The 13,293-nt window shown below is 49.4% G+C and overlaps 1 protein-coding gene across 1 annotated transcript; it reads right to left on the bottom strand.

The window, feature by feature from the left end:
* Positions 1-20: 20 nt before the first annotated feature.
* SYCE3 (synaptonemal complex central element protein 3) lies at positions 21-12,291 on the bottom strand. Its single transcript, XM_004589406.3, has 3 exons — positions 12,153-12,291; positions 4,356-4,464; positions 21-256 (listed from the first exon to the last, which is right to left on the bottom strand). The coding sequence occupies exons 2-3, from the start codon at positions 4,462-4,464 to the stop codon at positions 99-101; spliced, it is 267 nt and encodes an 88-aa protein (XP_004589463.1). The 5' UTR covers positions 12,153-12,291; the 3' UTR covers positions 21-98.
* Between the last annotated feature and the right edge of the window lie 1,002 nt (positions 12,292-13,293).

Genomic DNA, 13,293 nt, shown 5'->3' with positions numbered 1-13,293 from the left:
GGACAGGGAGGTTCTAGGGCGAGGCTTGAAAACAGGTTTAATGGGAGGGAAGTGGTGTGACCCAAAGACATGTCTGGATGGCAGGGGCACAGGAGGCGTCACTGCTTGCGTTTGGTCTCATTCAGCATCTCTTGCCAGTTCTTCTCCATCTCCTCCTTGCAGTTGAGGAAGGCATCCTCCAGTCGGCGCATGGAGTCGGCTAGTGCAGGGTTGGTCCGCATCACCACCATATCATAGGCCATCCAGGTCGCCTGCACTGCAAGAAGCACACAGGCCTGGTCAGGTCAGTAGGAGGGGGCGGGGACCCCCGTGCCTGGCAGTTAGGGTCAGGCCTTGCAAGGACACACAAGGCTCCGAGGACATGTGTGTGGGCTCCATGCTAGGCTCCTCCTGTGGTGGGTTGTTGGAGTCTCAGGCCTGACTGTGACACCTGATCTGGCTCCTGCTAACACAGCCTCTGCAAGGCAGTAGGCGAGGGCTCAAGGGCTGGGGTTCCTGCACCCACAGAGATGTGGATCAAGTTAGTGCCCAGCCCTGGCCATGGCCAGGGGAGCAGCTGCGGAGTGAACCAGCAGAGGGCCCCCCTCCGATCACTCTGCCTTTCAAATGCAGAAATCAATCTGTATGTACGTCTCCATCTTCTCAGTATGTAAGTCATACGAACAGAATGTCAGTAGGCAGTACAGCGAGGAGGACTCAGTGGACACTGGGTACCCAGTACCCAGTGTGACCATCCTGGCCACACGGTGCCAAGTCCCTGGCTGCAATGAGCTCAGATTGTGGCGGGACACGCGGAGGATGAAATGGGAGATGGTGCTGCCTGACAGTGACCAACTCCTGAAGTACAGATAAGTCAAAACATGGGGCATGCAATCTGCTTGCACGGTCCCACACATAGCTGGCAGCCATCCCTTCGATCCCAGTGAGTGACCAAGAAATGAAAGTAAACCTGTGGTTTAAAACATCTGCATCTTTGGAGAGGGACTTTAGCTGCTAGGCTACCACGCTGGGCCCTAAAGCCCAACTTTCTTTTTTAAAAAATTTTTTAAAGATTTATTTATTTTATTGGAAAGGCAGATGTACAGAGAGGAGGAGAGACAGAGAGGAAGATCTTCCGTCTGATGATTCACCCCCCAAGTGGCCACAATGGCCGGTGTTGCACCGATCCAAAGCCAGGAGCCAGGAGCTTCTTTCCAGGTCTCCCACGTGGGTGTAGGGTCCCAAGGCTTTGGGCTGTCCTCTACTGCTTTCCCAGGCCACAAGCAGGGAGCTGGATGGGAAGTGGAGCAGCCGGGATTAGAACCAGCGCCCATATGGGATTCTGGTGCATTCAAGGAGAAGACTTTAACCATTACGCTATTATGCCAGGCCCAAAGCCTAACTTTCTCTCCTCCATGCAATTGTCATTTTTCGTTTACACGTAAAAAGACCTGGAGTGGGCCCGGCGGCGTGGCCTAGCGGCTAAAGTCCTTGCCTTGAAAGCCCCGGGATCCCATATGGGCACCGGTTCTAATCCCGGCTGCTCCACTTCCCATCCAGCTCCCTGCTTGTGGCCTGGGAAAGCAGTTGAGGACGGCACAAAGCACTGGGACACTGCACCCGCGTGGGAGACCCGGAAGAGGTTCCTGGTTCCCGGCTTCGGATCGGCGCATCGGCCCGTTGCGGCTCACTTGGGGAGTGAATCATCGGCTGGAAGATCTTCCTCTCTGTCTCTCCTCCTCTGTGTATATCTGGCTGTAATAAAATGAGTAAATCTTAAAAAAAAAAAATAAAAAGACCTGGAGTAACATCTACCAGTCCAACAGAGTTTAATTCTGGGAGGCTGAATTTTTATGATTTTAAACTCTATGTACTTTTCTCTTTTGATTAAGTTTTACTTTAATTGCATGATGGAATACAGCATGTGTTTCAAGGGATAATAAAAAGGTAAGGATATTTTTCCATTTTTAAAGATTTATTTATTTTTATTTGAAAGGTAAATTTTAGACAGAGAAGGACAGAGAGAGGTCTCCATCTGCTGCTTCACTCCCCAAATGGCCACAATGCCACAGCTGAGCTGATTCGAAGCTGGGAGCCAGGAGCTTCTTGTGGGTCTCCAACGTGGGTGCAGGGTCTCAAGGCTTTGGGCCGTCCTCAACTGCTTTCCCAAGCCACAAGCAGGGAGCTGGAAGGGAAGTAGAACAGCCAGGACATGCACCAATGCCCAAGTGGGTTGATGCTAGCACCACAGGTTGCCACTGTGCCAACCCCCTAATTATTTGTTTTAAATGCTAATGCTCACTCATGGAAAATGTCACTGCATGCAGCATGCTAATAAATCACAAAACAGGGACGGGCATCATGGCACAGCAAGTGAAGAAGCTGCCTAGGGTGCCTGCTTCCCATGCTGTATGTCAGACTGAGCTCCACCTCTGCTTGCTGACCTAACTCTCACAGGCACATATGCAGGCGGCAGGCAACAGCCCGTCTGCTTGGAATACGCCACACGTGGGAGGCCCGGATGGCGCTCCTGACCGCTGCCTTCGGCCTGGGCCAGCCCTGGCTGCTGCCGACTTCTGGGCAGTGAATCAGTGGGTGGATCAATCTCTCTCTCTGTCACTCTGCCCGTCAAATAAATAAATCTTTAAAAATAGAGAATATTGATAAAGTGATTTGTGAAGAAATCTGAAATGTTCAAACTAACACAACTTCAACAAAGCAATAACCAAAGAAGAAAACTGAAAATTTTATAACAAATTATTTCCTTCCCAGCTGTAGGCAACTGCCCAGGTTGCCTTGCATCTAGACCAATATTACACTGCTGGGAGGAAAGCAGCCAATCGCTGGAGGGCATTCTGCGTCTGGTTAATGACAACCCTGTGTTAACTATACCAGTGTGCCTGCATGGTTCCTATTATATTCTTTAGAAAAAAGAGACTTGGAGGAGGGGGGCTGGGCTCCCATCATGCCAATACAATCACACGGCAGCTGGGGCATCCCTGCCATCATCACCACCGCCACACACTGCAGTACCCAGTACCCAAGCAGTACCCAGAGTCAGGGGCCTGGGGACAATTTAGAACAGGGGCCTTTGAGGACTTGTCTGCACCAGCAGATAACTAACCAAGGGAGACTAGATGGGGGAATCCAGAAGATCTGGTGTAGACAAAAGCTGGGGCTGGGCAGATAGAGCAGGCCTGGCTGCAGCACTGGCTGGTGCTCATGAGACCCCTGTCTTGGGTTTGAGCCTCAGAGAGATTCTTTAGGGTCATCTCAAGAGGGCATAGTATCTGCCAGTGAGCAAAAAAGCCAGGCTGTGAAGTGGGCTGGACTAGGCCAGGCAGATGCCCCTTCTAGTACATGTGTGGGCTGGTGCAGGGAGTGGGCTGCACTGGTTCGCATGAGAGTGGGGCTGGCGGCAGGGCTGGCCAGGCAGATGCACCATCCAGTACATGTGTGGCCTAGTGCAGGGGGTGGGCTGGGCCTGACCCTGCCTCAGCTAACACACAAGAGAGCCAGGTCTGAGGGTGCCCAGGTAGGGTTTCTTAGAGGCTCCCCAACTAGACCACTGTACTTATTACCCTGCCTCAGAAAAATCCCAAGAACATGTGGTCCAACCTTGGAGAACATGTTGCAGAACTGAGCCACATCAGTTGCTGACTTCCATGTAAGAATGGAGAACATAACCAGATGGAGATGAAAGACAAGAAGACATCTAGCTCATCTAAGCCAACAGAAGAAGTCAAGTACCTCATCAAAACACAGAGAGCAGGACACGTTGATGACACCTTAGCCCGTGAGACCACTGAGGTAGACAATGACATCTACTTGCTAGTGCATGGGGGTACTCTTTCATGTCCCGGCTGCTCCACTTCCCATCCAGCTCCCTCTTTGTGGCCTGGGAAAGCAGTGGAGGACGGCCCAAAGCCTTGGGACCCTGCACCCATGTGGGAGACCCAGGAGAAGCTCCTAGCTTCAGATTGGCGCAGTTCCTGCCATGGTAGCCACTTGGGGAGTGAGCCAGCAGATGTAACAGCTTTCTCTGTGTCTCTCATGCTTTCTGTGATTCTGACTTTCAAGCTAAAGAAGTAAATCTTTTCTTTGTTTCAAAGAAGGCAATGCTGCACCTACAGTAGTGGGAAGGCATCCAATGGAAGAGCAGTAGCCAGGGACGAGCTGGTATTTGGAAGAGCAGTAGCCAGGGACGAGCTGGGATTTGGAAGTGCAGTAGCCAGGGACGAGCTGGGCTTTGGAAGAGCAGTAGCCAGGGACGAGCTGGGATTTGGAAGTGCAGTAGCCAGGGATGAGCTGGGATTTGGAAGAGCAGTAGCCAGGGACGAGCTGGGATTTGGCAGCGTTTGCCAGAGAATACGTACCTGAGATTCTCTCCACCTCCTCCAGCAGCTTCCCCAAGTCCTTGTTCAGGTCTGACAACATCTTCAGCATGTTGTCACAGTTCCGTTCTCCAGGCTCGGAGTCAGCCATCTAGGCGTGCACAGAGAGAAGCTGCTGTAACAGACCATCATTTCAATGCACGCTCTACTGCTTTCAGCTCACGATTCCTCCCGTCTGCTGGAGCTGGACAACACTGCTCGCTATTCGGCACTGCTGTGAAGGGCCAAACCCAGTGTTGTGCATGTTAGTGGTCCCTCCGTTTTCTTCATTTCTTGCCACACAAACCCTTTAAACATAGTTGAATGCTAGGATGATTTAAGGGAAAAAATGTTCATCATGATGATGATGACACAATAGTGAAATTCATGGGACTGGTGTGATGGTGTAGTAGGCTAACTCTCTGCAGTCCCAGCATCCCCTATGTGTGCTGGTTCAAGTCCTGGCTGCTCCACCTCTGATCCTGCTCCTTGCTTGTGGCCTGGGAAAGCAATGGAGGACAGTCCAAGGCCTTGGGACCCTGCACCCATAGGGGAGGTCAGGCAGAAGCTCCTGGCTCCTGGCTTTGGACTGGCCCATCATGGCCATTTGAGGAGTCAACCAGCAGATGAAAGATCTCTGTTTCGCCATCTCCTTGCAATTGTTTCAAGTAAGATAAACAAATCCTTTAATAATAGTAAAATTTATTCTTGCCTAAGTATTTCTTAAAAGGTGCATTTGTTTGAAAGGCAGAATGATACTGAAAGAGGGAGAGACAAAGTGACATCTTCCATCTACTCACAACCACCAGGGCCAGGCCAGTTCACACCAGGAATGTAAACTGCTGTGCCGCAGTGCCCATCCTAGCACAAATGACCTGAGCATCCACTCAAAGGCAAGCTGTTGTATTGACATGGTATGGAGATACTCTGCCAACATCGAAGGCATTTCCAGAATAGTCATACTCTGCATCATATGACGAATGCTGCCATGATATGTAAATCTTCGCTGATGCAATACCAGATACAAAGCTCTGACAATCTGGAGGAGGCATTGTGGTGGCGCCTGTGACACCAACATCCCACATGAGCTACAGCTTGTCCCAGCTGCCCCACATCTGTTCCAGCTCTCTGCTAGTGTGCCTGAAGGTGGAATCCCTGTCCCCAATGTGGGAGACCCAGATGAAGCTTTTGGGGAGTGAAGCAGCAAATGCCAAATTCTCTCCCTCTTTCCCCTTTTTCTCTCTGTAACTCCATCTTTAAATAAACAATATATAACAACTCTTTTAAAATAAAATAAAATATGAAACAATTCACAAATCTGCAGAATAAAAGAAATTATTTCAATTGAACTCTCCGGGGTCCTGGAGGTCTCACAGAAGCCGAGTCCGTCAAACTCGGCTCTCCCACATCAGCTGTGCCACTTAGAGCAACTCACTTCTCTCCTTGACAATACACTCTCTTACTTAAAAAAAAAATTATTTATTTGAGAGTAAGGGTTACAGAGGGGGAGAGAGAATGTGCACTTTCATCCATTGGTTCATTCCCCAGATGACTGCAGTGGCCAAGGCGGGGCCAGACGAAAGCCAGACATCAGACGCTGCATCTGGGTCTCCCACGTGGGTGCAGGGGTCCAAGCACCTGGGCCACCCTCTGCTGCACCAGCAGGGAGCTGGATCACAAGTAGAGCAGCTGATGGGATGGAGCCCATTTCCTATCAGAGTCCCTGCTGCACCTACTGACGTGAATTCTGGAAGGCTCAAGTGCCTGGGTCTGTCTGCCACACAGAGATTCAGAGTTTCAGCATCACACACTTTGGCCTGGTCCAGTCCTATCTGTTGCAGGCTTTTCTGGAAAGGGAACAATTGGATGAGAAATCTGTCGCCTGTTTTTCTTGCTATATTTTAAATAAATAAATAAAACTTTTAGAAAACAGACTTTAATAGTATCTGTATCTTACCAGGTTCTGTGAGGATTAAACTATGTGATACATAGCAGGCAAACCCTGATCAGCACTTACCAATCATGTCTATTGCTACTTAGAATACTGCACAGTAACTAAATCACCCAGATTTTCTCCTGGTTTTTAGTATTCCATTAGTATTTGATGCTTGCCTATTTAAGCACAAAGTGCTGCACTAGGGAAGATGGGAGAGGAGTGGATTGATAAAGCTGTAGGGGCTGTTGAGATTCACAGCCTTGTGAAGGCAGAGAACAGGCCAGGGAAGCGCAAAAGAGGGAGGCATGGGCCACGGATGCATGTAACTGTGGCCTCCTCTGTCGTCCCCACAGACTCAAAGGTCCTGCAGAACAGGGGCTGTCATTCAATAAATTATTCCTAGTGTTTGGCTCAGAGTTAGGGAAAACAGCAAATGTTTAATAAATACTAACTGAATAAAGGAAGGAAAGTCTGCTGTGAACTGCTCACTCTTACAGAAGGTTCCAGCCTTCACCCTCTAGTCGCCTTCCCTGTGAAGGGCCAGAATTTGGGGTGAGAAGCAGAAAGCTCCCTCAGCAGGTAGCGGAGGCAGGTCTGGGAACCTGGGGTGCAGGGCCCAGACATCTGGTCTTGTGGGATCTGTAAGTTCCTTCCGTGGGCACCGAGCTACGTCACATTTGACAACTCCATCCTTCCAGCTGGTCGCCGTCGTCTTTTTGTTAAGTAGGAAGAGGCTGACAGGCCTGAGTGGGAGGCAGGGTACAGGCGAGGTGGCAGAGCAGGAGGGTAAGCATGGGTGAGGGAAAAATTGCCTGGAAAACTTCTCTTCACACTCAGTCTCATGGAACTCTCCCCACCGCCCCACCCCTCCGAATTTCCACATTTGCCTGCCTGACACCCAGCGTTGTCAGCTACTCCCTACAGCATTCCCAGCCGGCACACCCAGAGCACTCCCTGTCCTCCTGTGGTCTGGAACCTCTGCAGCACCTGGCCTAATCCCCTCTAGTACTTTAGCTGGGTCCTCCCTGAGCTCCAACCTCGCTCTGCTCACTCCCTGCCTGCTCTCTGCTTTGCTGGCTCTGAAGTGTTGGTGAGCCTCTCTCAGCCCTGTGTCTTGGCCCTCCCATGTGGGGTACCCAGAAACTCCTAGCTCCTAGCTTCCGACCAGCCCAGATCCAAATGTTGTAGCTACTTGGGCAGTGAGCCAGTGGATAGAAGACACCACTCTCTTTCAGTAACTCTGCTTTTCAAGTAAATAATTTTTTTAAAAAGAAAAACAGAAAAAGCCTGACATTAAAAAAAAAAATCAGAAATTCACCTCTGGTTTGCAGTTACCACTACAAGGAAAATAAAATAGGATAGTGTAGGGCCCGGCGTGGTAGCCTAGCAGCTAAAGGCCTCACTTTGCACACCCAGGAACCCATATGGATGCCAGTTTTAATCCAGCGGCCCCACTTCCCATTCAGTCTGTGGCCTGGGAAGGCAATTAAGGATGGCCCAAAGCCTTGGGACCTGGGACCCTGCACCCATGTGGGAGACCTGGAAGAAGCTCCTGGCACTTGGCTCTGGATTAGTGTAGCTTCAGCCATCACGGCCACTTGGGGAGTGAGTCAATGAACAGATGATCTTCCTCTCTCTCTCTCTTCCTCTGTGTATATATGACTTTCCAATAAAACTAAAAAACAAAAATAAAATTAGGATAGTATAATAGAAGATCTTGTGTAGGGAGAGGGATCTTCAGTGTGTAAACAGAGTCTTTTCTAATGAAGCGACATTTGAACTGATAACTACAATGGCTAAAGTCAGAATCTAAACAGAAAAGTGGGTGTGGTATACTTTGAGAAGCAGAAAAAAAGGGAAAAAAAACCCCACCACAGAATGGAGCTGGTAAAGCAGTGGAGAAGAAGAAACGTATTAAGTAGGCAAGAACTTTGCTTCTCAGCAGGGCCGCCTCTGGAGGCTGGCGGTGGGGTGTCATGCAGCACGTGTGAAATGGTGGCTCTGGCTGCTGTGTGGGAGAAGCAAGGCAGGAAGACCAGTTGGGAAGAGCATGGCCACAGCCTGCAGTAATGAGCCCCATGATGTGAGGTAGGAAGACGAGCCAACAGAATTTGGTAGATTTCATGGGTCTAGGTTTGCAGGGCTAACTGATACAACGAGATGATTTCTAACTTCCATGGTGATATTAACTGAAATAGAGAATATGATCTATTGGCTAATAACTCCCACATTTTTTCTTCTTTCACAGCCCCCCCACAAGGATCCATTTACTTTTTTTTAAGTTTTTTTTTTTTTTTTTTGAAAGGAAGATATACAGAGAAGAGGAGAGACAGAAAGGAAGATCTACCCTCCAATGATTCACTCCCCAAGTGGCCACAACAGCTGGAGCTGAGTCAATCCGAAGCCAGGAGCCAGAAGCCAGGAGCTTCTTCGGAGTCTCCCACGCGAGTGTAGGATCCCAAGGTTTCGGGCCTTTCTCGACTGCTTTCCCATGCCACAAGCAGGGAGTTGGATGGGAAATGGGGCTTCTGGGATTAGAACCAGCGCCCATATAGGATCCCAGCATAAGACAAAGACCCTAGCTGCTAGGCCATCATGATGGGCTCTCCATTTTCTTCCTCCCCTATTATGGCTGTTGTGGGAGTCCCCCCCACATGGTGGATTCCTGCACCTTGTTGCATTACCACAGTTCAAATTCAGTTGAGATTCTTTCATTGCAAGCATCTATCAAGCATAAAGTCCAGCATCTTATTGTCCAGATAAATTCAACGGTTTCTTGGGGAGACCATCTCTGGTCTGAAGGTAGAGCCAGCAGAGTATCATCCCGTTTAATTAAAAGCCCCGACATTTTATCAGTAACAATTTATAACGTTATGGAATTAGTTGACATGGTATTGCGTAACTAATATGTTAAAAGAGAAAAAGAAAAAAAAAGAATGCAAGTTCTGAACCACATCCTGTGACTTCTACATTGACATTTCAATGATTAGTTTATATACAACTGGGTTCTATACACCTTAAAATGGCTATAGATTACTATTCAGCTGTCTCATGTCTATCTTTACTTTAGTATTTAGCAGTTTATAGCGTTGAAGCATGATTTTGCTGAACCTGGCTGTTTTTCGGGTAGTCTAACTCTAAAACTCTAATAAGACATATGTCAACAGTTTAGGTGAACATTTTTAGGAGGGGTGTGCAGAGAAATCTTCAATACCCCAGTGAGGAGTAACTAATCTTTGTGTCCCACCCAGTGAGTTATAAGTGCATCCCTGCTGACCGTTTCCTGTCTGTTTCAAAGCTTTCCTTATTGTTCTCTATCTATTCTAGTTTGTTTGTTTGTTTTGAGGGGTTGCTGGAGTGATCCTGATGGTCATTCTGAGAGAGGGTGGCGACCCTCCATTTATTTTTTATTGGCAACTCAGATACAGAGAGACAGAGAGATGGAGAGACACGGAGAAAGAGTCTCCATCTGCCAATTCACTCCCCCACGTGGTCACAACAGCCAGAACTACACAACAGCCCCAGCTGAGCCAATCCAAAGGCAGGAGCCAGAAGCTTTCTCCAGGTCTCCCATGCAGGTGCAGGGTCCCAAGGCTTTGGGCCGTCCTCAACTGCTTTCCCCAGCCACAAGCAGGGAGCTGGATGCGAAGAGGAGCAGCCAGGACATGAACTGGTGCCCATATGGGATGGGCAAGGTAAGGACCCCAGCCATAGGCCACTGTGCTGGGCTGTAACTCCCAAATTTCTATCCTGCCTATTTTGTTCTCCAATGTCATTGATCCAGCCGCCTGCTTGGGTATGTTCTGTTATAGAAGCCATATTCTCAGAGGGTGCAGTGCCTTCCAGCCAGTGTTCTTTGATCATTATTAAACCTCATGGAGCTAAGGGAACTCTAAAAATCTGAGGCGGGAGAACTGAAAACCTGCATGGGATAACAGAAGTGCTTCTTAAATGGATGAGCAACTGAAAACACCAGGAAAGTGGGAAGTAAGATGGCAAATGTTTACCAGCACATGCAAAAACAAAACAAGAAACAAACCCAGCATTATTGTAACTACATCATTGTAACTACCACTGCAGCCACATAGGAGAATGAGCCAGTTAATGGAAGATCTTTCTCTGTGTCTCTCTCTGTAAATTGGACTTTCCAATAAAAATAAATATTTTTTAAAAATCCACAAGACTTAGAATAAGATTCATCCATTGTATTTAATTCCCAAAATTCTAATTTGTAACTTACATAAGTAAATACCAATTTAAAAGTATTTCTTTTTACTTAATTGCTGTCAGACAGACACAGATGGAGAGAAAGAGATATAGACTGAGTGCCCATTTGGTTCTCTCCCCCAGTGTCTTCAACTGCCAGTTGGACCAGAACGAAGCTGGGAACTAAGAACTGACCAGTTCTCCACCCCGTGAGTAGCAGGGTCCCAATCACTTCAGCCGTTCTGCTGTCTGCCAGGGTCCACAGTTAGCAGGAAGCTGGATCCTAGAGTAGAACTCAGGTCCTCCAGTGCAGGACGCAGGCATCCGAACTGCCAGGCCATAGCAAACTCTCAATTGATTTCTTTCTGCTTATAAAGTGCTGTTCGCGGCACCACAGCTCATATTTGTCATTAACTATTCATGTCCGCTCTACATTCCCACCTTCAGCCATACCATCTATTTATTAAGGTAATCACTTGCTGATTATAAACCAAGCAGTATTTCAAAAGTTTGGGATTAGAAAATAAACAAGTGGTGTATCAGGCTATTTCTCCACTCACTAGTGTTTGGGTGCCAGCTTACGTCCCAACTGCTCTACTTCTGATCCAGCTCCCAGCTTTACAGCCTGGGAAAGCAGCAGAGGAAGGCCTGAGTCGCATGTGGGATACCTGGGAGAAGCTCCCAGCTTTGGATCAGCTCAGCTCTGGCCACTGCAGCCATTTGAGGAGTGAACCAGCAGATGGATGCAAGACTGATCTTCTGTCTCTTTTTCACTCTCTGTTAAAAAAAAATGCCTTTGAAATTACAATAAATATTGAAATACACATATAAATAAGTAAATAAACAGATATTCCCTTTCATCATGGACATCAGTTTGGCAAAAACAAACTTGCAAAGCAAGACTCTTTGGAGAGTAATAACCACTCAATCCAAAGTCTTCCTGCAGTTTCAAACCAATGTCTTGTCATGTGAAATTCCTCTTTCGGCCACATCACTGAACATTCCAGAAGCATCCCTGGATACCCGCTCTCTGCCCCAAACAGGCATGTCCGTTTCTCACAGATCACTGCAGTCGGCACCTTTCTGATGCTTCTGAACGCTCTGCTGCACCTACACCCAGCCAGATGCTGTTCTAAATATTTTAATCTTTGTAACGGCCCTACAAAGAAAGTATTATTATTACCCCAAATCTGGGATGAGAAAAACAAATCTCAGAGATGTTAACTAAGCCAAGTTCAAATAACAAATAAACAGAGCTGAGCATTGGGTCCTGGTAGCATTTTGTTCTCACATACTAAACTAGTGGTATTTAAGACATTTGAGATGAAAATTTGAGTTAAAGGACTGACAAAACTTGGGAAGCAACTGGAGAAAGGTTCTGAACGAACCAAGCTCAATTCAGGGCTGAGGAGCCTGAGAAGAGAAGAGGGGTGTGGACTGAGGAGCGTGAGGGGAGAAGTGGGCGTTCACTGAGGAAAAATGGGGCGTTCACGGAGATGACTGCGAGGTCGAGCGGCGCAGGAGGCGAGCCCGGAACCGGGCGTCCCGGGCCCGAGGTGAACAGTGAGGTGTCGGAACGGCAGGTCCGCTGTGCACTGTGGGCGGCCGGGTCCCGGGGGCGGGTCCGCGGCGACGGCCCCAGCGGCCCGCCTGCTCACCTCCCGCACTCGCCCGCTCCGGTCCACCCGGGTCCACTCCGGTCCACGGCGGTGCCCTCCACGGCCGCCCGAGGCCGGAAGCGGCACCGCCCCTTTCCGTTACCGGGCCCGCCCCCGACCTTGCCGCTCGCTCTCATTGGCTGGCTTGGGGCGGAAGAGCGGGGCGCCCGGGGGCGACCAGAGTGGCGGCGCGGGGTCCCGGGAGGCGGCGTGGCCCGGGAGGCCTCGCTGCCCTGCTCCTCTCCGGCAGCCGGGAACAGGACGAGGCCAGGAGGCGCCGTTCCCGTCTGTGGGGTGGTTGGACGAGAGGGGAAAGGGGCCAGGCCGGTGCCGACGCTCGCCGAGAAGGGCAAGTCTGTCTGGAAGGTTAACTTGGGGTTTCAGCACTTGCATTTGAGTCTTCGCCAATCTGAGGCTCATTGAAGTTTCTTGGACTCTGCTGTTTAACTGACGGCAAAGAAGGAAGCACAGCTGTGGCTAAGGTCCTCGCCTTGATCCCATATGGCCGCTGGTTCTAATCCCGGCAGCTCCACTTCCTCTCTGTCTCTCCTCCTCTCAGTATATCTGACTTTGTAATAAAAATAAAATAAATCTTAAAAAAAAATTTCATTCACTCATTTCAGAGAGAGAGAGCTGCGTAAGCTTGCTCTGGGCTGGTCAAGCCCGAGTCTGGATCCCGGAACTCCGTCTGGGTTTACCATGTGACGGGGTCGGGCATGGGGTGTCTTCTGCTGCTTTCCCAAGCGCTAGCAGGGAGCTGCATTGGAAGCAGAGAACCTGGCCAGTTGGTGCCCTGATATGGGAGGCTGGCTTAACCTGTGGTGCTGCACCAGCCCCAATTTCCCTGGGTTTTGGGTAACTATTTCCTGGACCATATCCGTTCCCCAAGCTGCTGGTTCCTGTCTCCCTGAGCCTAGCTGTCCACTGTCCCTTACTGCTGCGAGGTGCCTGCTATACACAACAGGATAACTGATGGGTCATGAAGATGGCCTGTGGGAAGTGTAAGGAGGTGTGGAGTTCCACTGAGGTCAAGGGAGGGCTCTGCACGAGCCTGCTTCGCTAGGTAGGACTTGGCAGATCACTCGGACTGTGAAGTAAGGGTGCCTGGCCTGACTGGTACATGGGGCTGTACTGAGGCATC

This window comes from Ochotona princeps, chromosome 15 (assembly GCF_030435755.1).
Source record: "Ochotona princeps isolate mOchPri1 chromosome 15, mOchPri1.hap1, whole genome shotgun sequence".
Taxonomy (NCBI): Eukaryota; Metazoa; Chordata; class Mammalia; order Lagomorpha; family Ochotonidae; genus Ochotona; species Ochotona princeps.
This window is presented reverse-complemented; position numbering and strand designations above follow the sequence as displayed.

What these genes read in the sequence shown, in the direction of transcription:
- SYCE3 (XM_004589406.3), bottom strand. Translation starts at nt 4,464, where the DNA reads ATGGCTGACTCCGAGCCTGGAGAACGGAACTGTGACAACATGCTGAAG. An exon ending in GGAGGTGGAGAGAATCTCAG is followed by an intron (nt 257 to 4,355) that starts GTACGTATTCTC and finishes TGCTTCTTGCAG; the next exon opens with TGCAGGCGACCTGGATGGCC.